Below are 24875 nucleotides of genomic sequence, written 5' to 3' on the forward strand. Positions count from 1 at the left end.
CACAACGTGCGCAAGTGTGGTACCAACGTGCAATTAACTCATTTGACCTTGGTCTTCATGCTGGACAAATCAATGGCTGGCTGGATATTTGCCATTGAAACGCCTTTGGTTAAGATCCTTTAGTGGATTCATCTTTGACATGGCTTTGGTAATTTTGGCAGTGTTTCTCGGACATCTGTATCCGGATGGCGAAATCATCGAATCAATTACGGCGACTTTGCAACGGTGAATCGACATGCATCCCTAATTCTCATCTCAAACTTTGAATATGCCAGCTCCAGGATTAATCGCAAAACAATGAATTTGCCGGCTCTTTATGCCGGGTTATCCTACGAGATTGCTCTGTGACGGCTCTTTTTCATCTGACATATCGCGAGCTTCTCGACCCCTGGAAAAGATCCCTCCAAGAACTCAACACCACCGTACGCAAGCCCCACGGTGGGCGCCGACTGTGGTGGAAAATTGTCAGGGCAGATGTCCTTAGCTTGAGAGGGGTTGAGCGGGATGAGAGACGCAAGGTTTTTACCCAGGTTCGGCCCCTCACGGTGGAGGTAAAGCCTACAGCCTTCTTCATTGATATTGATGATCATGATCACGGTTATAAGGGTGCTCTATCTCAAGAGATATTGACTTATCTGTCTAAACCTAACTTGTCCAACTTGTGGAACCCGTCCCTCTTGGGGTGCCCTGCCCCTCATTATATATGTTGAAGAGCGGCTTACATGACTAGTCCCATTAGGATTAGGATTACTCTATTACAAGTGGAGTCCTAGTCTTGCTTCCTTTGTAGGAGAATATTCCTTATGCCTTTCATCTTAAGTCGGCCCACCATAATACGAGACGGCCTTCCATGAACCGCCTGTTGGGCCACCGGGTCTTGTCGCTCCTCTGACCCGCCGGCCAGGTCATCAATGAGTCACCTGGTTCGTCCGGGTCATCAGTGAGTGGAGAGATCCGAACGGGTCACTTAGTGAGTCGCCATGTTAGGGCGGGTCACCAGTGAGTCACCAAGTCCGGTCGGGTCATGCCGCGGGGTATATCCACGACACCGTGGCTAACTCCTTAGTCACATTGAGCTTGTTATGATGATGCATTACTGAGTGGGCCCAGAGATACCTCTCTGTCATACGGAGTGACAAATCCCAGTGTCGATTCGTGCCAACCCAACAGATACTTTCGGAGATACTTGTAGTGCACCTTTATAGCCACCCAGTTACGTTGTGATGTTTGGTACACCCAAAGCATTCCTACAGTATCCGGGAGTTGCACAATCTCATGGTATAAGGAAATGATACTTGACATTAGAAAAGCTTTAGCAAACGAACTACACAATCTTGTGCTACGCTTAGGATTGGGTCTTGTCCATCACATCATTCTCCTAATGATGTGACCCCGTTATCAATGACATCCAATGTCCATGGTCAGGAAACCATGACCATCTATTGATCAACGAGCTAGTCAACTAGAGGCTTACTAGGGACATATTACGATCTATGTATTCACACATGTATTACGGTTTCCGGTTAATACAATTATAGTATGAACAATAGACAATTATCATGAACACGGAAATATAATAATAACCACTTTATTATTGCCTCTAGGGCATTTTTTCAACAATCACGGACATGACAAGGAGTCTCGAAATGGTCGAGACGTAAAGATCGATATATTGAAAGGCTATATTCGGACATCGGAAAGGTTCTGAGTGGTTCGGGTATTTTTCGGAGTACCGGAGAGTTACGGGAATTCGCCGGGGGAAGTATTGGGCCTTCATGGGCCTTAGTGGAAAGGAGAGAAGGGCCACAAGGGGAGGCCGTGCACCCCCCCCATGGGCTAGTCCGAATTGGACTAGGGAGAGGGCGGCGCCCCCTCTTCCTTCTCCCTCTCCTCTCCTTCTTCTCCTACTTGGACTAGGAAACGGGGAAACCTACTCCTACTAGGAGTAGGAATCCCCCCTTTTGGGCGCGCACCTTGTGGCCGGCCCTCCTCCTCCTACCCTCCTTTATAAACGGGGAGGGGGCACCCCATAGACACACAAGTTGACAATTGTCTTAGCCATGTGCGGTGCCCCCCTCCACAGATTTCCACCTCGGTCATATCGTTGTAGTGCTTAGGCGAAGCCCTGCGCCAGTAACTTCATCATCACCGTCATCACGCCGTCGTGCTGACGAAACTCTCCCTCGGCCTCAGCTGGATCAAGAGTACGAGGGACGTCACTGAGCTGAACATGTGCAGATCACAGAGGTGTCGTGCGTTTGGTACTTGGATCGATTGGACCGCGAAGACGTTCGACTACATCAACTGCGTTACTAAATGCTTCCATTTTCGGTCTACGAGGGTACTTGGACACACTCTCCCCTCTCGTTGCTATGCATCACCTACATGGATCTTGCGTGTGCGTAGGCAAAATTTTGAAATACTACGTTCCCCAGCAACTAGGTGATTATAAAGATGCTCTACAGGTGTCTCCGATGGTGTTTGTTGAGTTGGCATAGATCAAGATTAGGATTTGTTGCTCCGTGTATCGGAGAGGTATCTCTGGGCCCTCTCGGTAATGCACATCACTATAAGCCTTGCAAGCAATGTGACTAATGAGTTAGTTGCGGGATGATGCATTACGGAACGAGTAAAGAGACTTGCCGGTAACGAGATTGAACTAGGTATAAGGATACCGACGATCGAATCTCAGGCAAGTAACATACCGATGACAAAGGGAATAACGTATGTTGTTATGCAGTTTGACCTATAAAGATCTTCATAGAATATGTAGGAGCCAATATGAGCATCCAGGTTCCGCTACTGGTTATTGACCGGAGATATGTCTCGGTCATGTCTACATAGTTCTCGAACCCGTAGGGTCCGCACGCTTAACGTTCGATGACGATTTGTATTATGAGTTATGTGTTTTGGTGACTGAAGTTTGTTCGGAGTCCCGGATGAGATCACGGACATGACGAGGAGTCTCGAAATGGTCGAGACGTAAAGATTGATATATTGGAAGGTTATATACGGGCACCGGAAAGGTTCCGATAAGGTTCGGGGATTTTTCGGAGTACCGGGAGGCTACCGGAATCCCCCCCCCCCCCCCCCCGAGAAAGTTAATGGGCCTAATGGGACATTGTGGAGGAGAGGAAGCAAGCCACGAGAGGAGGCGCCCCCCCTCTTTCCCTCTCCTTCTCCCTCCTTTCCCCCTTCCCCCTCTCCCTTGGAAGGAAAGGGGGTGAATCCTACTAGGAACGGAGTCCTAGTAGGACCCCCCCCCTCTTGGCGCGCCCACCTTGGGCCAGCCTCTTCCTCCCCCTCATTATATACGTGGGAAGGGGGCACCCCAAAGACACAACAGTTGTTTCTTAGCCATGTGCGGTGCCCCCCTCCACAGTTTACTCCTCCGGTCATAGCGTGGTAGTGCTTAGGCGAAGCCCTGCGCGGATCACATCACCATCACCGTCACCATGCCGTCGTGCTGTCAGAACTCTCCCTCGACCCTCTACTGGATCAAGAGCTCGGAGGATGTCATCGAGCTGAACGTGTGCTGAACACGGAGGTGTTGTACGTTTGGTACGTGGATCAGTTGGATTATGAAGACGTTCGACTACATCAACCGTGTTAACCTAACGCTTCCGCTTTCGGTCTACGAGGGTACGTGGACACACTCTCCCCGTCTCGTTGCTTTGCATCTCCTAGATAGATCTTGCACGATCGTAGGAATTTTTTTGAAATTACATGTTATGTTCCCCAACAGTGGCATCCGAGCTAGGTCTATGCGTAGATGATATGCACGAGTAGAACACAATGAGTTGTGGGCGATAATAGTCATACTACTTACCACCAACGTCTTACTTTTATTAGGCGGTATTGTTGGATGAAGCGGCCCGGACCGGCATTACATGACCGCGTTCATGAGACTGGTTCTAACGACGTGCTTCGCACACAGGTGGCTAGCGGGTGTCTGTTTCTCCAACTTTAGTTGAATCAAGTTTAACTACGGCCGGTCCTTGTTGAAGGTTAAAACAGCACACTTGACAAAAAATCGTTGTGGTTTTGATGCGTAGGTAAGAACGGTTCTTGCTAGAAGCCTGTAGAAGCCACATAAAACTTGCAACAACAAAGTAGAGGACGTCTAACTTGTTTTTGCAAGGCATGTTGTGATGTGATATGGTCAAGATGTGATGAGATATAAATTGCTTTATGAGATGATCATGTTTTGTAAAAGTTATTGCCAACTGGCATGAGCCTTATGGTTGTCGCTTTATTGTATGAAATGCAATCGCCATGTAATTGCTTTACTTTATCACTAAGCGGTAGAGATAATCGTAGAGGCAATAGTTGGCAAGACGACAATGATGCTACGATGGAGATCAAGGTGTCAAGCCGACGACGATGGAGATCACGATAGTGCTTTGGAGATGGAGATCAAAGGCACAAGATGATGATGGCCATATCATGTCACATATTTTGATTGCATGTGATGTTTATCCTTTATGCATCTTATTTTGCTTAGTACGGCGGTAGCATTGTAAGATGATCCCTCACTAAATTTCAAGGTATAAGTGTTCTCCCTGAGTATGCACCGTTGCGACAGTTCGTCGTGCCGAGACACCACGTGATGATCGGGTGATAAGCTCTACGTTCACTTACAACGGGTGGAAGACAGTTTTGCACACGCAGAATACTCGGGTTAAACTTGACGAGCCTAGCATATGCAGATATGGCCTCGGAACACTGAGACCGAAAGGTCGAACGTGAATCATATAGTAGATATGATCAACATAGAGATGTTCACCATTGAAAATTACTCCATCTCACGTGATGGTCGGACATGGTTTAGTTGATATGGATCACGTCATCATTTAGATGACTAGAGGGATGTTTATCTAAGTGGGAGTTCTTTAGTAATATGATTAATTGAACTTTAATTTATCATGAACTTAATACCTGATAGTTTTTTGCATATCTATGTTGTTGTAGATCAATGGCCCATGCTACCGTTCCCTTGAATTTTAATGCGTTCCTAGAGAAAGCTAAATTGAAAGATGATGGTAGCAACTATACGGACTGGGTCCATAAGTTGAGGATTATCCTCATTGCTGCACAGAAGAATTACATCCTGGAAGCACCACTAGGTGCAAGACCCGCTGCAGGAGCAACTCCGGACGTTATGAACGTCTGGCAGAGCAAAGCTGATGACTACTCGATAGTTCAGTGTGCCATGCTTTATGGCTTAGAATCGGGACTTCAAAGACGTTTTGAACATCATGGAGCATAGGAGATATTCCAGGAGTTGAAGTTAATATTTCAAGCAAATGCCCGAGTTGAGAGATATGAAGTCTCCAACAAGTTTTATAGCTGCAAGATGGAGGAGAATAGTTCTGTCAGTGAACACATACTCAGAATGTCTGGGTACCTTAACCACTTGACTCAGCTGGGAGTTAATCTTCCCGATGATAGTGTCATTGACAGAGTTCTTCAATCACTGCCACGAAGCTATAAAGGCTTCGTGATGAACTATAATATGCAAGGGATGGATAAGACAATTCCCGAGCTCTTCGCGATGCTAAAGGCTACAGAGGTAGAAATCAAGAAGGAGCATTAAGTGTTGATGGTTAACAAGACCACTAGTTTCAGGAAAGAGGGCAAAGGGAAGAAGGGGAACTTCAAGAAGAATAGCAAGCAAGTTGCTGCTCAAGGGAAGAAGCTCAAGTCTGGACCTAAGCCTGAAACTGAGTGCTTTTACTGCAAAGGGACTGGTCACTGGAAGCCGAACTGCCCCAAGTATTTGGCGGATAAGAAGGATGGCAAAGTGAAAGGTATATTTGATATACATGTTATTGATGTGTACCTTACTAATGCTCGTAGTAGCGCATGGGTATTTGATACTGGTTTTGTTGCTCATATTTGCAACTCGAAACAGGGGCTACGGATTAAACGAATATTGAGTAAGGACGAGGTGACGATGCGCGTGGGAAATGGTTCCAAAGTCGATGTGATCGCCGTCGGCACGCTACCTCTACATTTATCGTCGGGATTAGTTTTAGAGCTAAATAATTGTTATTTGGTGCCAGTGTTGAGCATGAACATTATATCTGGATCTTGTATGATGCGAGATGCTTATTCATTTAAATCAGAGAATAATGGTTGTTCTATTTATATGAGTAATATCTTTTATGGTCATGCACCCTTGATGAGTGGTCTATTTTTGTTGAGTCTCGATTGTAGTGATACACATATTCATAATATTGAAGCCAAAAGATGCAAAGTTAATAATGATAGTGCAACTTATTTGTGGCACTTCCGTTTAGGTCATATTGGTGTAAAGCGCATGAAGAAACTCAATGCTGGTCGGCTTTTGGAATCACTTGATTATGAATCACTTGATGCTTGCGAACCATGCCTCATGGGCAAGATGACTAAGACTCCGCTCTCCGGAACAATGGAGCGAGCAACTGACTTATTGGAAATAATACATACTGATGTATGCGGTTCGATGAGTGTTGAGGCTCGCGGTGGGTATCATTATTTTCTAACCTTCACAAATGATTTGAGCATATATGGGTATATCTACTTAATGAAACATAAGTCTGAAACATTTGAAAAGTTCATAGAATTTCAGAGTGAAGTGGAAAATCACCGTAACAAGAAAATAAAGTTTCTACGATCTGATCGTGGAGGTGAATATTTGAGTTATGAGATTGGTCTTCATTTGAAATAATGTGGAATAGTTTTGTAACTCACGCCACCTGGAACACCACAGTGTAATGGTGTGTCCGAACGTCGTAACCATACTTTATTAGATATGGTGCGATCTATGATGTCTCTTACCGATTTACTGCTATCGTTTTAGGGTTATTATTTAGAGACGGTTGCATTCACGTTAAATAGGGCACCATCTAGATCCGTTGAGACGACATCATATGAACTGTGGTTTGGCAAGAAACCTAAGATGTCGTTGCTTAAAGTTTGGTGATGTGATGCTTATGTGAAAAACCTTCAACCTGATAAGCTTGAACCAAAATCGGAGAAATGTGTCTTCATAGGATACCCAAAGGAGACTGTTGGGTACACCTTCTATCACAGATCCGAATGCAAGATATTCGTTGCTAAGAATGGATCCTTTCTCGAGAAGGAGTTTCTCTCAAAAGAAGTGAGTGGGAGGAAAGTAGAACTTGATGAGGTAACTGTACCTTCTCCCTTATTGGAAAGTAGTTCATCACAGAAATCAGTTCCAGTGATTCCTACACTAATTAGTGAGGAAGCTAATGATGATGATCATGAAACTTCTGATCAAGTTACTACCAAACCTTGTAGGTCAACCAGAGTAAGATCTGCACTAGAGTGGTACGGTAATCCTGTTTTGGAGGTCATGTTACTTGACCATGACGAACCTACGAACTATGAGGAAGCGATGATGAGCCCAGATTCCATGAAATTGCTTGAGGCCATGAAATCTGAGATGAGATCCATGTATGAGAACAAAGTATGGACTTTGGTTGACTTGCCCGATGATCGGCAAGCAATAGAGAATAAATGGATCTTCAAGAAGAAGACTGATGCTGACGGTAATGTTACTGTCTACAAAGCTCGACTTGTTGCGGAAGGTTTTCGACAATTTCAAGGAGTTGACTATGATGAGACCTTCTCACCCGTTAGCGATGCTTAAGTCTGTCCGAATCATGTTAGCAATTGCCACATTTTATGATTGTGAAATTTGGCAAATGGATGTCAAAACTGCATTCATTAATGGATATCTTAAAGAAGAGTTGTATATGATGCAACCAGAAGGTTTTGTCGATCCAAAAGGTGCTAACAAAGTGTGCAAGCTCTAGCGATCCATTTATGCACTGGTGCAAGCCTCTCGGAGTTGGAATATACGCTTTGATAGTGTGATCAAAGCATATGGTTTTATACAGACTTTTGGAGAAGCATGTATTTACAAGAAAGTGAGTGGGAGCTCTATAGCATTTCTGATATTATATGTGGATGACATATTGTTGATCGGAAATGATACTGAATTTCTGAATGGCATAAAAGGATACTTGAATAAGAATTTTTCAATGAAAGACCTCGGTGAAGCTGCTTATATATTGGGCATCAAGATCTATAGAGATATATCAAGACGCTTAATTGGACTTTCACAAAGCACATACCTTGATAAAGTTTTGAAGAAGTTCGAAATGGATTAGTCAAAGAAAGGGTTCTTGCATGTGTTACAAGGTGTGAAGTTGAGTCAGACTCAATGCCCGACCACTGCAGAAGATAGAGAGAAAATGAAAGTCATTCCCTATGCCTCAGCCATAGGTTCTAACATATATGCAATGTTGTGTACCAGACCTGATGTGTGCCTTGCTATAAGTTTAGCAGGGAGGTACCAAAGTAATCCGGGAGTGGATCACTAGACAGCGGTCAAGAACATCCTGAAATACCTGAAAAGGACTAAGGATATGTTTCTCGTTTATGGAGGTGACAAAGAGCTTTCCGTAAATGGTTACATCGATGCAAGCTTTGACACTGATCCGGATGACTCTAAGTCACAAACCGGAAACGTATTTATATTGAATGGTGGATCTATCAGTTGGTGCAGTTCCAAGCAGAGCGTCGTGGTGGGATCTACGTGTGAAGCGGAGTACATAGCTACTTCGGAAGCAGCAAATGAAGGAGTTCATATCTGATCTAGGTGTAATACCTAGTGCATCGGGTCTGATGAAAATCTTTTGTGACAATACTGGAGCAATTGCCTTGGCGAAGGAATCCAGATTTCCCAAGAGAACCAAACACATCAAGAGACGCTTCAATTCCATCTGCGATTAAGTCAAGGAAGGGAGACATAGAGATTTGCAAGATACGTACGGATCTGAATGTTGCAGACCCTTGACTAAGCCTCTCTCATGAGCAAAACATGATCAGTACCAAGACTCCATGGGTGTTAGAATCGTTACTATGTAATCTAGATTATTGACTCTAGTGCAAGTGGGGGACTGAAGGAAATATGCCCTAGAAGCAATAATAAAGTTGTTATTTATATTTTATTATATCATGATAAATGTTTATTTATTCATGCTAGAATTGTATTAACCAGAAACTTAGTACATGTGTGAATACATAGACAAACAGAGTGTCCCTAGTATGCCTCTACTTGACTAGCTCGTTAATCAAAGATGCTTAAGTTTCCTGACCATAGGCATGTGTTGTCATTTGATGAACGGGATCACATCATTAGAGAATGATGTGATGGACAAGACCCATCCGCTAGCTTAGCAAATGATCGTTTTAGTTTTATTGCTATTGCTTTCTTCATGACTTGTACATATTCCTATGACTATCAGATTATGCAACTCCCGAATACCAGAGGAACACCTTGTGTGCTATCAAACATCACAACGTAAATGGGTGATCATAAAGATGCTCTACATGTGTCTTCGAAGGTGTTTGTTGAGTTGGAATAGATCAAGATTAGGATTTGTCACTCCGTGTATCGGAGAGGTATCTCTGAGCCCTCTCGGTAATGCACATCACTATAAGCCTTGCAAGAAATGTGACTAATGAGTTAGTTGCAGGATGATGCATTACGGAATGAGTAAAGAGACTTGCTGGTAACGAGATTGAACTAGGTATAAGGATACCGACGATCGAATCTCGGGCAAGTAACATACCGATGACAAAGGGAATAACGTATGTTGTTATGCGGTTTAACCGATAAAGATCTTTGTAGAATATGTAGGAGCCAATATGAGAATCCAGGTTCCGCTATTGGTTATTGACCGGATATATGTCCCGGTCATGTCTACATAGTTCTCGAACCCGTAGGGTCCACACGCTTAACGTTCGATGACGATTTGTATTATGAGTTATGTGTTTTGGTGACCGAAGTTTGTTAGGAGTCCTGGATGAGATCACGGACATGACGAGGAGTCTCGAAATAGTCGAGAGGTAAAAATTGATATATTGTAAGGTTATATACAGACACCGGAATGGTTCCGATAAGGTTCGGGGATTTTTCAAAGTACCGGGAGGCTACCGGAACCCCCCGGGAAAGTTAATGGGCCTAATGGGCCATAGTGGAGGAGAGGAGGCAAGCCATGGGAGGAGGCGCCCCCTGCCCAATCTGAATTGGACAAGGGGAGGGGCGCGACCCCCCTCTTTCCTTCTCCTTCTCCCTCCTTTCCCCTTTCCCCCTCTCCGTTGGAAGGAAAGGGGGGCGAATCCTACTAGGAACGGAGTCCTACTAGGAGTCCCCCCTCTTGGTGCCCCCCCTTGGGCCGGCCTCCTCCTCCCCCTCCTTTATATACATGGGCAGGAGGCACCCCAAAGACACAACAGTTGTTTCTTAGCCGTGTGCGGTGCCCCCCTCCACAGTTTACTCCTCCGGTCATAGCATCATAGTGCTTAGGCGAAGCCCTGTGCGGATCACATTACCATCACTATCACCACGCCGTCATGCTGTCGGAACTCTCCCTCGACCCTCTGCTGGATCAAGAGCTCGAGGGATGTCATCGAGCTGAACTTGTGCTGAACACGGAGGTGGCGTACGTTCGGTACTTGGATCGGTTGGATCATGAAGACGTTCTACTACATCAACCACGTTAACCTAACGCTTCCGCTTTTGGTCTATGAGGGTACGTGGACACACTCTCCCCGTCTCGTTGCTTTGCATCTCCTAGATAGATCTTGCGTGATCGTAGGAAAATTTTGAAATTACATGCTACGTTCCCCAACAGATAGACTACTCATATCAATAAGGAATTCCTTCTTTTTCGGGAACCCATTCGAACAGAATTCCAAAGTTAAGCGTGCTCAGTTTGGAGTAGTTTCAGGATAGGTGACCGACCGGGAAGTTGCTCCCGGGTGCACATGAGTGAGGACAAAGTGCGCAGAAAATACTAGTATTGATTTGTGGGGCCAGTCTAGATCCCGCAGGAGTAACGACCATCGGCGGGTGTGTCCGGAGCGTTACAAGTTGGTATCAGAGCTGACCCTCGAGGTTACATGGATGTTTGCGGACAGGTGCGTGGTCATGTTGTGCATGACGTTTGTGACCCATCGTGGCACACGGCATGGCACATGTGCCGGACTGGATGCACGGACGTATGTGCCAAGAGGGAACGTTCCCGTGGCCCGACGAGGACGTGTGTTCCTCTGAGTGGGGGTTTATGTGACAGCCTGGCTTATTGGGGATGATAGACTACTCATATCAATAAGGAATTCCTTTTTTTCTGGGAGCTCATTCGGACAGAACTCCAAAGTTAAGCGTGCTCAGCTTGGAGTAGTTTCAGGATGGGTGACCGACAGGGAAGTTGCTCCCGGGTGCACACGAGTGAGGACAAAGTGTGCAGAAAGACTAGTATTGATCTGTGGGGCCAGTCTAGATCCCGCCAGGAGTAATGGCCACCGGCGGGTGTGTCCGGGGCGTTACACGCACCATCCGCCGTCGCGCCCTGCCGATGGAGAAAGAAGTCGGCGTTGTGGAGATCAACGAGGCGGTCAGCACATCCGCGGCCGCCGCCGATAGCGAGGAAAAGTAGATCTTCGAAGGCTGTCGCCGCTTGGGTCCCACAAAGACCCCCGCCGACGCGTTGCCGGCATGCACAACCGGTGTCTTGCCCTCTTCGCAGGCCACAGTCATCACCCGCCCCAAAAGCCAATCTTGATTTGTGCTTCACGTAAGCAGAGTCCACTACGATGAGTAGCGATGTCGGACATAGGGAAGGTACGAGGCAAGCGGAGGCTATTCTTCCCCTCTAGCTGAAGCATATCCCTCCAAGGCATTCGGCAGTCCGACGAGCGGGTTGCCGGACATGGGGAAGACATGTCTATGGAGGACTGCAAAGGGGGCAGGGCTTCATTTTCCGGGGCTCATGGTCGGCTGGGGATGGGGAATGGGCGCCGGCGGTCATGTTAGTCTAGGTTTAGAGTCCAGTCTGGTAGAAAAATGTCTAAATGTAAAGAATTTGATGTGGTTTAGATGAAAAGCATCCAGTTTTGTGTAGAAAATGTCCAGCTTGTCTGAGTTTGAATCAATTTTTTTCATTTTCGTTGAATTTTATTTGAAATGTAACCGGGCATATGTGGATAGCTTTGGATGGTCAGTTCTCGCATCCATGTCCACGGATTGGTTTCCCCTATCCGCGGATGGATGTGGGGGCAAATTTACGGATCGGCATTAGAGATGCCCTAAGATTGAATAATACTAACAGTAGCGAGGATTTTGGTTTCATGATATAGAAGGTATAGCTCCCCTGTGAATGTGCACTATGAATAGATTGTGTCTGAATGCACGGTGCACATGGCAGTAAAGTGTGAGGAGCTCCCCAAATATCCTGCGTTGCGTGCGTATATATCATGAAGAATACTAGAGGCTAACGCGCGCTTCGCCGCGGCATTTTTCACTCGTGAAATTATTATTATTATTATCTACAGATTATTGTGATCATTTGTTTTGCTTTGATTTTATCTGTGTCGGCTTTGTGTTTTAATTTTTTAATGATGGTGTTTTTTTGTTCGTATGTCGTGTTGGGTTGATGTTTGGGTATTTTTTTAAGAAAAGAGAGGAGTTATTTGATATGTGGTTGTGAAGTCTTTGCACATTTTGGCGTTGGTGTCAACCCGATGGTGATTGTTTGAGCATCTTGGGAGTTTTTATTTCATGCTAAACCCATGGAATTGCTATTGTAGCGCTCACATGGGTCAGCACACGGCTCTTGCTCTCTCAGCATGGCTTCTTGCTCCTCACGCTCATTTAGTTTTCTCGCTCACCTCACTGCTAGCTCGGAAAAAATCGCCTATTTTTTATTTGAAAAGGTTAGTTAAATTAAATGATTTTTTTAACCGGGCGATAACCCCTTTCCATTACTCATCATAACGGAAATACAACCAGTCCCACATAGTAGCCAGGAAGCCTAGAAAGGGGAAAAGGCGGGTTCAAAGCATCACTAGGAAACCCACGACGGACACCCGTCAACGAGCAGTCCGCCATGGGGCGAAAACCTAGTGACACCATAAACGACTACAGAGCCCTACAGAATCTATCAATCCATCAATACACGCCTCATATAGGCCGCACCAAAAGCTCACGCAGGAGCAAAAGAACAGAAGTTTAACAGTAGATCAACAACATCCCGCCAAGGCCAGGCACAGGAGCGACACAGAACGAGCAAACCTATGAACCACCCCCCAAGAGATGGTACCCAGCTGTATACGTGCCCCCCAGCCTCAACTCTGCATCGGGTCGTTGGGTGCCGCACAGATCCTCATCATGTTCGACGCGTTGCTCCTCAACATTTTTGACCCGCGCTCCATTGCCTCCCGGTCGTCGCCCATCAGCATCCCTGCCCAGTAGGAAAGAAAACCACAAGCAGTGTATACCACGTCAAAAGGAGATCTCATCTTTTTGAATTCAAAAGTTTTATTATTACGACTATTCCACATGGCCCAGCAAAGAGCCGCGAGGCCAAACGTATATAATTTCTCCCCATCAGGAAGGAAAACATAACACCAAGCAAAATATTGCCACATGTTGCTAGGGCATCGATCCGTGCCCAGCACACATCCCACTGTCCTCCACATCACCCTAGCCACGGGACATGTGAAGAAGAGGTGTTGCGAGGTTTCTCTTTCATTACAGAAGGAGCAAATAGGTCTCCCAAGCCATCCCCTCCTGTTCATGACGTCTCTGGTCAATACAGAATCCTGGGACAATTGCCAGAGGAAAATTTGAATTTTGAGGGGGATCTTTGCCCTCCAGATCCATCTATAGTTACAACCAGAAAGATTTCTCTCCAGGTAGTCATAGACCGATTTAGTGGTGAATTTACTTTTCTTCCCCAGACTCCAAACAACCTGGTCAGTCTCTTCAGATAGCGGCCAGGCCCTAACCCGAGTATGGATCTCTCTCCATTGATCGAGGAGTGGTGGATGTAATCTTCTCCGGAAGAAATTATCACCCCCCATTTCGCTAAACCGAGCCACAGTAATCTCTTGATCATTACAAACACTGAAAAGAGTAGGGAACTGTTCACATAAAGGGAGATCCTCTCCCAAGGGGTCCATCCACACTCTGGCCAGATTACCTGAGTTGATATTCACTTTCCTACGAGCCAGATAACACTCTTTCACCTTCATGATAGCTTTCCAGATGGGGGAGTCACCAAACCTGGTATTAACAGAGGTCACCGTATCCTTTTTGAGATATTTAGCACGAATCACATCCTTCCACAACCCTTGTTGTGTTTCCAGTTTCCACCACCACTTGGTGAGAAGGCTCACATTTTGCTTGTGTAGGTTTTTCACACCCAGGCCCCCTTTTTCCTTAGAGCGACAAATTCTGGACCATTTAACCAAATGGTATCTTTTTCGCCCCTCATATTCTTGCCAAGAAAACTTTTTCCGATGCTTATCAAGCTTAGCAATCACCCCTTTCGGCAGGAGAAACATAGACATATAGTAATAAACTATGTTGGTCAAGGATGTATTGAGAAGGATGAGGCGCCCTCCCGAAGAGGATGCATTGCCAATCCAAGATTGACAGCACTTTAGGAATCTCTCCACAAATTCCCAATCTATGTTGCGCAAGTTTGAGAAACTAACTGGTACCCCCAAGTATTTTATTGGAAAATGACCAATACTACAGTTGAAAAGATCCGCATAAAAAGATAAGGTGTCATCATCTCCCCCCACACAAAGAATCTCACTTTTCATGAAGTTTATTTTCAGACCTGACATAAGCTCAAACATGTAAAGTAGCATTTTTCAGGTTAATAGCAGCATCTTTATCATGCTCAAAGCAAATCACTGTGTCATGTGCATATTGAAGAATGGCCACCCCTCCCTCTATCAGGTCAGGTGCAAGCCCCATAATCATCTTCTCTTTCTGCGCATTAGTGACCATCTTCGACAAGGCTTCTACGGCCATATTAAAAAGAAAGGGAGAGTGGGGGTCACCCTGACGAACCCCTTATGGCTCTGGAAGTAGGGGCCCGTCTCATTGTTAAGTTTAATGCTCAAGGTGCCATTGTGTAGTATTTTTTCTACCCAACTACACCAGGTCACTCCAAAACCACGGTTACAGTGGCACTCGAGAAGAAAGTCCCAATTTATATTGTCGTAGGCCTTCTCGAAATCCAATTTTAGAACTATCCCAGTTTTTTTCTTAACATGGGTATGATGCAACACCTCATGAAGGGTGAGGATGCCATCCATGATGTTTCTGTGTTTGATGAAGGCATTTTGGTATTTGCTAAATAGTTTGTCAGCAAACATCGCAACTCTATTATCCAAAACCTTGGTAATCAATTTGTAGGGGCATCTAAGTAGGCATATGGGGCGATATTGCTGAATTTTCTTCGCCCTGTTTATCTTAGGGATTAGGGTGATAACCCCATAATTCAGCCTAGCCACATCTAGGGTATTATTATGAAAAGCTTCAAACAAACACATAATATCATTTTTAACAAACTCCCAGGAGTGCTTATAAAACTCTGCGGGTATATTATCAGGGCCAGGGGCTCTATTGCTTTCCATACTGAACAAGGCTTTTTTGACCTTGGCCTCAGTGAACACACTGGTGAGGATGATGTTGTCCTCAGCAGAGATTTTCTCATTGCTCGACCAAGTATCAGGGGACAGATGGAACGGATTTCCCTCTACAGGTCCAAACAGATCTTTGTAGAAAGTTGTGGCATGGTCAAGAAGGTTTTTGGTCCCCTCTATAATAGTCTCCCCACTAGTCAAAGAATGTATAGTATTTTTTCTCTTCCTGCCATTAGCCACACGATGAAAATAGGTTGTGTTTTGGTCTCCTTTTAGCAACCATCTTTCATTAGAATGTTGCAACCAAAACAGTTCCTCGTCTGCTAGGATCTCGTTGAGCTCCGTACATAGCAAGGTTCTTCTCTCTCGTACGTCTCTGGATCAAGGGGACCATCTTCCTCTTTATTCTCAATCTCTTCCAGCTCCTTCTTGATCCATTTTTTCCTTTTCCTCGCATGTCCAAAAGCATGCGATCCCCAGCCTTTAAAGTATTTTTTGATGCGCTTAAGTTTAATATTCAAAATGTCAATAGGATCCTCTGAATACACAGGCTGCTCCCAGATTATCTTGGCCTTAGCGTAAAACTCTTCATTTTTTAACCAGCTCAATTCAAATCTGAATTCGCGCTGGTGAGGGGGCGTTTTCTTTAAAGGATCAGAAGAGAGTAGAAGTGGATTGTGGTTCGAGACATCTCTCACTAATTTTCGGACAGCGACTAGAGGAAACATGTCTTTCCCCTTGGGGCTCATGAGAATTCTATCCAATTTCTCAAGGGTGGGTGTTTTTGTTTGTTGGTCCAAGTGTATTTGCCTCCCCCCATATGAATCTCTCTAAGATTCAGATTCTGAATGATGCTGTTAAATCTATCCATATAGAGGGAGCGGTGAAGATCTTTGTTTTTATCACAACTCTCTCGAAGGATATTGAAGTCCCTACTTATATTACTACACATCAAAGCCAACTCTCCTAGGAACTCGCCTTTTTTGTCGTCATGAGCCGCCCCATACACCACCACCAGGGTCCAGACACATTTAAGACGAACATCAAACACAGCAACCTGCAGTAGGTAATTACCTGCAATCCAGGAGACCACTTCCAGCGTTTCTTTTTTCACTCCACATAATATCCCACCCGATTTACCAACAGAAGGAATAAAGTTCCAACTGAACCTATCAAAGGGGTCCTGTGACGCCTGCAATTTAATCGTACACTAATCATACACGCAAACGTGTACGATCAAGATCAGGGACTCACGGGAAGATATCACAACACAACTCTACAAATAAAATAAGTCATACAAGCATCATATTACAAGCCAGGGGCCTCGAAGGCTCGAATACAAGAGCTCGATCATAGACGAGTCAGCGGAAGCAACAATATCTGAGTACAGACATAAGTTAAACAAGTTTGCCTTAAGAAGGCTAGCACAAACTGGGATACAGATCAAAAGAGGCGCAGGCCACCTGCTTGGGATCCTCCTAACTACTCCTGGTCGTCGTCAGCGGGCTGCATGTAGTAGTAGGCACCTCCCGAGTAGTAGTAGTAGTCGTCGACGGTGGCGTCTCGCTCCTGGGCTCCAACGTCTGGTCGCAGCAATCGGGTATAGAAAGGGGGAAAAGAGGGAGCAAAGCAACCGTGAGTACTCATCCAAAGTACTCGCAAGCAAGGAGCTACACTACATATGTATGCATTCGTATCAAATGGAATAAGGGTATCATATGTGGACTGAACTGCAGAATACCGGAATAAGAGGGGGATAGCTAATCCTTTCGAAGACTACGCTTCTGGTAACCTCCATCTTGCAGTAGGAGAAGAGAGTAGATGATAAGTTCACCAAGTAGCATCGTGTAGCATAATCCTAACCGATGATCCTCCCCTCGTCGCCCTGTGAGAGAGCGATCACCGATTGTATCTGGCACTTGGAAGGGTGTGTTTTATTAAGTATCCGGTTCTAGTTGTCATAAGGTCAAGGTACAACTCCAAGTCGTCATGTTACCGAAGATCACGGCTATTCGAATAGATTAACTTCCCTGCAGGGGTGCACCACATTTCCCAACACGCTCGATCCCCTTTGTCCGGACACACTTTTCTGGGTCATGCCCGGCCTCGGAAGATCAACACGTCGCAGCCCTACCTAGGCACAACAGAGAGGTCAGCACGCCGGTCTAAATTTTATGGCGCAGGGGTCTGGGCCCATCGCCCATTGCACACCTGCACGTTGCGTACGCGGCCGGTGAGCAGACCTAGCAACCTCCATTACAAAGAAAGTTGCGTTACGCGGTCCAACCCGGCGCGCGCCGCTCAATCGCTGACGTCACGAAAGCTTCGGTTGATACCACGACGTCGAGTGCCCATAACTGTCCCCGCGTAGATGGTTAGTGCGTATAGGCCAGTGGCCAGACTCAGATCAAATACCAAGATCTCATTAAACGTGTTAAGTATCCGCAAACGCCGACCAGGGCCAGGCCCACCTCTCGCCTAGGTAGTCTCAACCTGCCCTGTCGCTCCGCCACAAAGTAACAGCCGGGGGCCGTCGGGAACCCAGGCCCACCTCTACCGGGATGGAGCCACCTGCCCCTTCAGCCCCCATCTCCGAACAGTATCATAAGTAATGTGACAGTATCAAGTATATAGCATATGCCCGTGATCACCTCCCGAAGTGATCACGACCCAGTAGTATAGCATGGCAGACGGACAAGAGTGTAGGGCCACTGATGATAATCTAGCATCTCATACTAAGCATTTAGGATTGTAGGTAAGGTATCAACAGTTGTAGCAACAATGACAGGCTATGCATCAGAATAGGATTAACGGAAAGCAGTAACATGCTACTCTACTCTAATGCAAGAAGTAGAGAGAAGAGTAGGCGATTTCTGGTGATCAAAGGTGGGGCTTGCCTGGTTGCTCTGGCATGAGAGAGGGGTCGTCAACACCGTATTCGTACTGGGTAGCAGCGGTGTCGGTCTCGGTGTCTAGCGAGACAAGAGGGGGAAGAAACAATAAATATAATGCAAACAAATGCATGATGATGTATGACATGACAAAGCGTGATGATAGGTGTGCCCTAACGCGGTATGAGGTGGTACCGGTGAAGGAGAGAAACATCCGGGAAAATATCCCCGATGTTTCGCATTTTCGGGTAGATGAACCGGAGGGAAAAAGTTGCATGTTTTCTATTCTAGGGATAGGTGGCGGACGAACGAACCGCGTATTCGGATCCGTCTCGTCGTTCTGAGCAACTTTCATGTACAAAGATTTTCGATCCGAGCTACGGATGAATTTCTACAATTTTCCAAAGTTTCGAAATATTTTTTGAAATCCCTGAAAATTGGCTAAGTCCTCAGTTTTAAACATCACTTAGTTGTTTTGCAGAAGCCATAGCTAGCATTCTGTACATCCTTTGAATTGGTGCTTTATATCAAATCTGGGCACTCTGCTGTGATCTACATGACAGTCTCAGGTCCATCTACATTAGTGTCCATTTGCTTGCTCAAATATTTGTTTCAAAAGTGCTATTGGATTTTATTTCCAGAATCTGTTTCTCAGTTCTTCCGGGTAACAGAACATAGATATTTGTCATTTTCATAGGAATTAAACCACGCACTATTTGAAGTAGGTCCAATGGAACAAAATGAAGCTTGTTACATCTACTTTTCGTTTATATAAATTTTACCCATGTTAGGACTTGTTTTATCGCTGTTTAGGGGCTGTTTAGCGGGCTAGTCATTGCAGAAATACGAAAGCTAACTACTGCTACAGTAACATTCAGTTACTGTAGCGGGTCAGCATGCAGTGGGCGCGCACACACTACACACTACACGGACACTCTACACAGGGCCGGCCAGAGGCACATAGCCGGCCACACACGGCCATGTACAAGGGCCTAGCGGCCATGGCCAAGAGCGGCAGCAACAACGAATACACAGCGGCAGCAGCAGTAGCTTGCAGCAGTACGCAGCGGCATCAGCAGTAGCGGCGGCACAGCAGCAGCCTAGCGAAGCAAGCAGCAGCAGCAGGGAGCAGCGCCGGGCACGACGTCGCGCGCGCGGACAGCGGCTGCTAGCGACGGCGGCAACGGCCGGGGTGACCAGGACGCGGCCAGGCGCCTACATGCGGTCAGGAGAGGCCGAGGGCGCGCGCGGCTGGAGCATGCGGCGCGCGCGCAGACATGGACGGGCAGGGGCGTGCCCATGGGTGGCTGGGCGCCCACGAGCGTGGCTGCGACCACGGAGCTCTAGTGGCCGTGACGAGCGCGGACGAAACATCTACAATGGCAAAACTAGAAGGGGGCGAGGGGGGAAGCGCAGCTCACCGCGGAGCTCGGTGACGCGCTCGGGGAGGCCGGGGACGGCTCGACGGCGACGCAATCGATGGCGAGGTGCCGCAGCCGTGAGTGGAGAAGATGCCTCGATGGCGGCGATCCGGCGCTCCCCCGCTTGATCTACTGCTTGGAATCGACGGAGATGAGGCGGGCGGAGCTCCTAGAAGTCTCCACGAGGCTCGGGGAGGTCCCGGAGCACGGCTACAAGGCGGCGGCGACGACGGAGCTTTGGTCAACGGCTTGATCTGGAACGAGAGAGTGAGGGAGGGGTTACTCGAGGGCTAGGGTTGGGTGCGGGATCAAAGGAGGTCGCGGGGTCGACTAGGAGTCGGGGAATGGGTGTGGATGATCGCCACGCACGACCATCGCCGGCGGATGGCTGCCACGCCCCCGCCCCTGTCTCCTGTAGCGAGAGGGAGATGACGAGTGGGGGTGGCTGGGCCGCTTTTTATTTAATGGGCCAAGTTTCCAGTAGTTTAGGTCCCTTTTTTCCATTTTCTCTTTCCTGTCTTTTCTTTAATTAGAGCTTGCAAATGAATTATGTTAAATGTGCAAATTAGCACATAAATATTAGGTAATATTTTGGGCTAGTCCAACAAGTTTCAATATTTTTGTCTAGATTACATATTTATTTAAATTATATTATTTCAATAAAAGCTTTATGGGTCATTTTTAAAATAGTCTAGGGGCATTATAATACTTTGAAAAATGTAGATTCTTTCATGAAAATTTGTTAGTGAATATTTTCAACCTAACCCACATTTGTAATTTACCATTGGAAAACTTTTATAGTTTGACTTGATTTTAAATTAGAATTTGAACAGGGTTTGAAACAACGTGAGTATACCAACAGTAAATGTGTGTAGTGACGTGGCCTCATTAGTAGAGGGTTACTGTAGCTTAATTATCTGGGCGTCACAGGTCCACTCTCCTCAAATACTTAGGATCAAAAAAAATTCTTAGTTTCTTGAATACCCAAAAAATCCAGGGAATGATCTTTAATAATGTCAGAGAAGCAGGTAGTCATTCCCTTCTTTCCTGCCCCTCTACAATTCCAAAATAGGCCATTTATGTTGGATTTTTCTTTTTAGGTCCCCCCTTTCTGGTAGCCCTACTAGGAGACACAGCAGGGCTTCTAGCTTTTCTCCCCACATAGGTTCCATTTTTTGACTTCTAGTAGTGGGTCTAGCTATAATAACAGTAGGTTTTCTTTCTTTTTTTCTAGACCTGACCACCGTAAACTTCCCTTCTTCCTCATCATTCACATCCACCCATTCCATCCTCAAAGGTGTTCGGTCCCCTTTTTCATTGACCAATATAATTTTCTCCACCCCCCCCCCCCCCCCCCCCGCCCCCCCCCCCCGGATCATAATGCTGCTCATTCGTATTGATACTCTCAGCATTTCTACATTTTTCAAGTTCCCTCAGAATATCAACACTGGTTAAATTAAATGATGTTTAAGGAACTTTAAAAATATTATGACTTTTTAAAACCATGAATTTTAGTGGCATTCATGAATTTAGAATATAATCATGGTTTGACAAATATTTGCAAAATAACAAAAAATTAAAATTAAAAAAATATTCACAAACTTTAAAGGACTGTGAACTTAAAAATATCCACAACTTTAATCAATATTAACGAATTTGAAGAACTTTGAAATATGTTTATATTTTTTAAAGTGCACAAATTTTAATAAGTGCTAATGAATTAAAACATGAAAAAATAAAAAAAAAGTGAGGAAGAAATAAAACTAAACAACACTTACGTGTGTGGGGCCCTAGTGACCTCCACAACCCTCGAAGCACCACAACGCTTCAAGAGGGAGCTTAGTATCTCTATAGATGACACTGGTAGCTCTTAGTGAAGCCTTTGGCTTTCAGTTGATCTTCAGTCTCATGTTGCAATAGAACTTCCCACGGACGGTTGAAGCACTCGTCGGTGTAGAATCTGTCCAACCTTGCATATAGTAGTGGATCAAGTTGAACTCAATCAAGAAATGACCCGATTACTTCTTGGACCAAGCAAAGAACCTGGCATGTTGCTGCTTCATTTCAACCAGTATCTTCCTCATAGTTTGGGTTGTGGGGCCTCAGCATTAGGTCTGACAGAGGCATTCTCGATTGTTTTAATGTAGTACTAGTCAGAACGGGCGCTACCCAGAGGATCTCTGAACTGACCAACAAGTGGCGTATGATATGCTTTAGGAGCATGGGCACTTCGTGGAGGAGCAGAGGTGCTTGGACCAGCTTCCGTGGGAACTGATTTGCCTCGTTCGTTTGCATTTGCAGCAGGGGAAGATGGTGCACGAGCAGGTGCTTCAACATCCGACAGATAACTTTCATGAACAGTAGTTGCATGGAATTGTCTATGAGAGGGGCGCGCGGAGGCTTGATGTCGTTTAGACCTCTATGCAATAAATAGTCTGCTATTTGTCCGTCGCAAAAAAATTACAGTAGTCTACTATTTCTGGGTCACAAAAAACATACTTCCTATGGCTATGGAACATGCAAGAAATCCACACGTGAATGAATTGTCAGTTGCACGTCTAAACACAGGTATATGCAAACATAGGCACGGAATGGCCAGCCATAGATGGGAACGGGTTCAGGAGGCGCGCGCGTATATATATGTGGAGGGATCTAGGGGAGTCGGCCTGCTTAGCACTTGGCAGGGAGGGGAGGAGGAGCGAAAGAATCAAGGGGGGCGATGCCGGGGACGACGAGGACATGGCTGGTGGTGGCGACGGTGCTCGTGGCCGCCACGGTGGCGACGGCGAACGTGGAGACGGGTGAGTTGGGGGAGTACTATATGAAGCGCTCGCAGGAGGCCCGGTTCCGGCGAGGCGGCCCCCTCCATGACATCATCAGCGCCGCTCATCGCTACCACCAGAACCTCTTCAGTTCCAGGTACGTACCCGCGTGGCGTGCGTTTAGTTAGACAAGACACGTGGGTATATGGCAGCTAGGTTCCATTTTAATGGACGGATCGGTCGGGCGCATGCATGCAGGTACGGCTCAGGCCGGCGGTACCTCCTGGAGGAGGGAGAAGCAGCAGCCGGCGCGGAAGCCCCCGCCGACTCTACCGGCGATGCTACTCCTATCCACAATACGCTCAGGGATCACGAAATGATGGGCGCATAACTTATACTGATTGATTTCTTATTATTTGCGTACGTACATGTATGTGTGTATCTGTTACTGCACAAGTTGTTGACCTTTTTTCTTCTTTTCCTTTTGCTATTATAGCTGCTTCTCTGCGGAACCAATATGGTCCACGCATCAAACCTCTGCAAAACATGTGTATAAATGTAAGCACTGATTATTTCGTAACCTTTTTTTAACACAGTTTGTAACTGCTTTCTGGCGGGAGATTAATTTGTAACTAAGTAGTAATGTAATCATATTTTGTACGGAAATCTGTTGGTGCTCCAAACAAAAATATTTTCAAAGTGTGAGAAAATTCCAAACAAAAATTTGGCGCATACATCTCGACACTATATGTGTACATGTAAAGGTTCAGAGAATACCGACATTTTGTGTGCCTTGTGCAAAAAAGACAAAAGAATGATTTGTGAAAAGCATTTTTTAACACCGGATTTTATCTTTTTCACATGTAACACATAAGTTGTCGGTTTTCCGCGAAATGACTTTGTGAGTATGTACAATATCAAGATGTACGCGCCAAGTTTTTGTCCGGAATTTTTTGATATTTTAAAATATATTTGAAACACATTTTAAAAACCAGGAGCGCGCGCTCCCATGTGCCGAAATGCCATTCTCTACACAGTATCCTTATAAAAAGTTATACACACACATGCCCCACCTCTACTGATGTATGTACACGCGACGCCATGCCAAAGTTATATAGGACCATACAAGATGTAATCTGCTTATTATGGGCATGTCATACCATTACGTTAACACTTAGCAGCGGCACACTATATGTTTTATGTGTACTATACTACACCTTCATAAAATGCATGTATGCTACATGTTCGCCACTAATGTATTTTTCTTTTGGTTCTTATTGGGCAGCAAATAAGCCCCTACATGATTTGCACCCAATTTTGTTTGTCTATGAGATTATTGTTTCTAAAGTTATCATTTTTCTGGACAAAGCGAATATATTTATATCAACAAGATGTTAGTTGCACCTACACCAACACAATCTCAAGAATTATTCAAGACATCAAGGATGCCCACAACCAAATTAATATACAAAAAAAAAATGACCAACGAAACCACTGCAGCAAACAAGAGCAATAACCATCAATTATGGCAACCCAGGCAACAAGATAGGTCCTCCAACAACGACGCATCTAGAATAGTAACGACTCATAAGCACCGCATTGCTGGACCCAACCACTCAGGTCAGATCATGGGTTTTCACCCCGGAGAAAAGTCTAAGTAAACTCCATGCAGGTCCTTCAACGATGGAATGCCATGTCAATGACGGCATCACCAGGCTGAATTAATGAAGGTCGGACCTAGAGTTTTCATCCCTGAAACTCGCCCTACACTCAAAGATGTGTCGCCATATGCCATCTTGGGCCATGTCGAGCACTCCAAACCTCTGCGCTCGAGCAAGACATCCAATCACCGAACTGTGCTACCGTGAACCTCCAATATGGAGGCTAAAACCCACCAACATTGCACCCCATAGAGACGGTTAGCAGCCTAGGGCCGCGCCGTTGAGATAAATATTACCGATGCACACGCAACCACGCCAATCGCAGATCGCCTCCATACAGAGACTGGTAAGATGTGTTTGTCGTCACGTCGAGAAACGGGAACAAGTAAAATTCATGGTTGCCGCGCACGGAACTAAAACGCTACGGTGTAAATCAGGTTTCTCAAATCCTAAGTACTCGAGGAAGCCCTTCGAAAAAGGACAAGAGAGATTTACCACAGCCTGTCACCAAAGTACCCCAAAGTGAAATGGAGAGCCAATTGGGACCTAGCACAAGTATGAAAAAATCAGTGCACAAAATTCTGGACTTAAACTTTTCCATAGAGAAAACACCCAGCG

At 45.7% G+C, this 24875-nt stretch overlaps 1 protein-coding gene and 1 long non-coding RNA gene across 2 annotated transcripts; one reads left to right on the forward strand and one right to left on the reverse strand.

The window, feature by feature from the left end:
* Positions 1–16783: 16783 nt before the first annotated feature.
* LOC147971298 (uncharacterized) lies at positions 16784–20336 on the reverse strand. The gene is made up of 3 exons (XR_015604624.1): positions 19835–20336; positions 18420–18494; positions 16784–17105 (listed from the first exon to the last, which is right to left on the reverse strand). It is a non-coding gene; the product is annotated as an uncharacterized LOC147971298 (long non-coding RNA).
* Positions 20337–22495: 2159 nt separating this feature from the next.
* Positions 22496–23306, forward strand: LOC125506591 (uncharacterized). Its single transcript, XM_048671378.2, has 2 exons — positions 22496–22753; positions 22855–23306. Exons 1-2 carry the CDS (start codon positions 22554–22556, stop codon positions 22985–22987), a joined length of 333 nt encoding a protein of 110 aa, XP_048527335.1. The 5' UTR covers positions 22496–22553; the 3' UTR covers positions 22988–23306.
* Positions 23307–24875: the final 1569 nt, after the last annotated feature.

Source organism: Triticum urartu, chromosome 5A (genome assembly GCF_056163025.1).
Source record: "Triticum urartu cultivar PI428250 chromosome 5A, HENAU_Tu73, whole genome shotgun sequence".
Classification (NCBI taxonomy): domain Eukaryota; kingdom Viridiplantae; phylum Streptophyta; class Magnoliopsida; order Poales; family Poaceae; genus Triticum; species Triticum urartu.

Bases quoted from the DNA above. Each gene is read 5' to 3' on its own strand.
- LOC125506591 (XM_048671378.2), top strand. From the start codon at position 22,554: ATGCCGGGGACGACGAGGACATGGCTGGTGGTGGCGACGGTGCTCGTG. The intron at 22,754-22,854 runs GTACGTACCCGC...GCATGCATGCAG, and splicing joins CAGAACCTCTTCAGTTCCAG to GTACGGCTCAGGCCGGCGGT.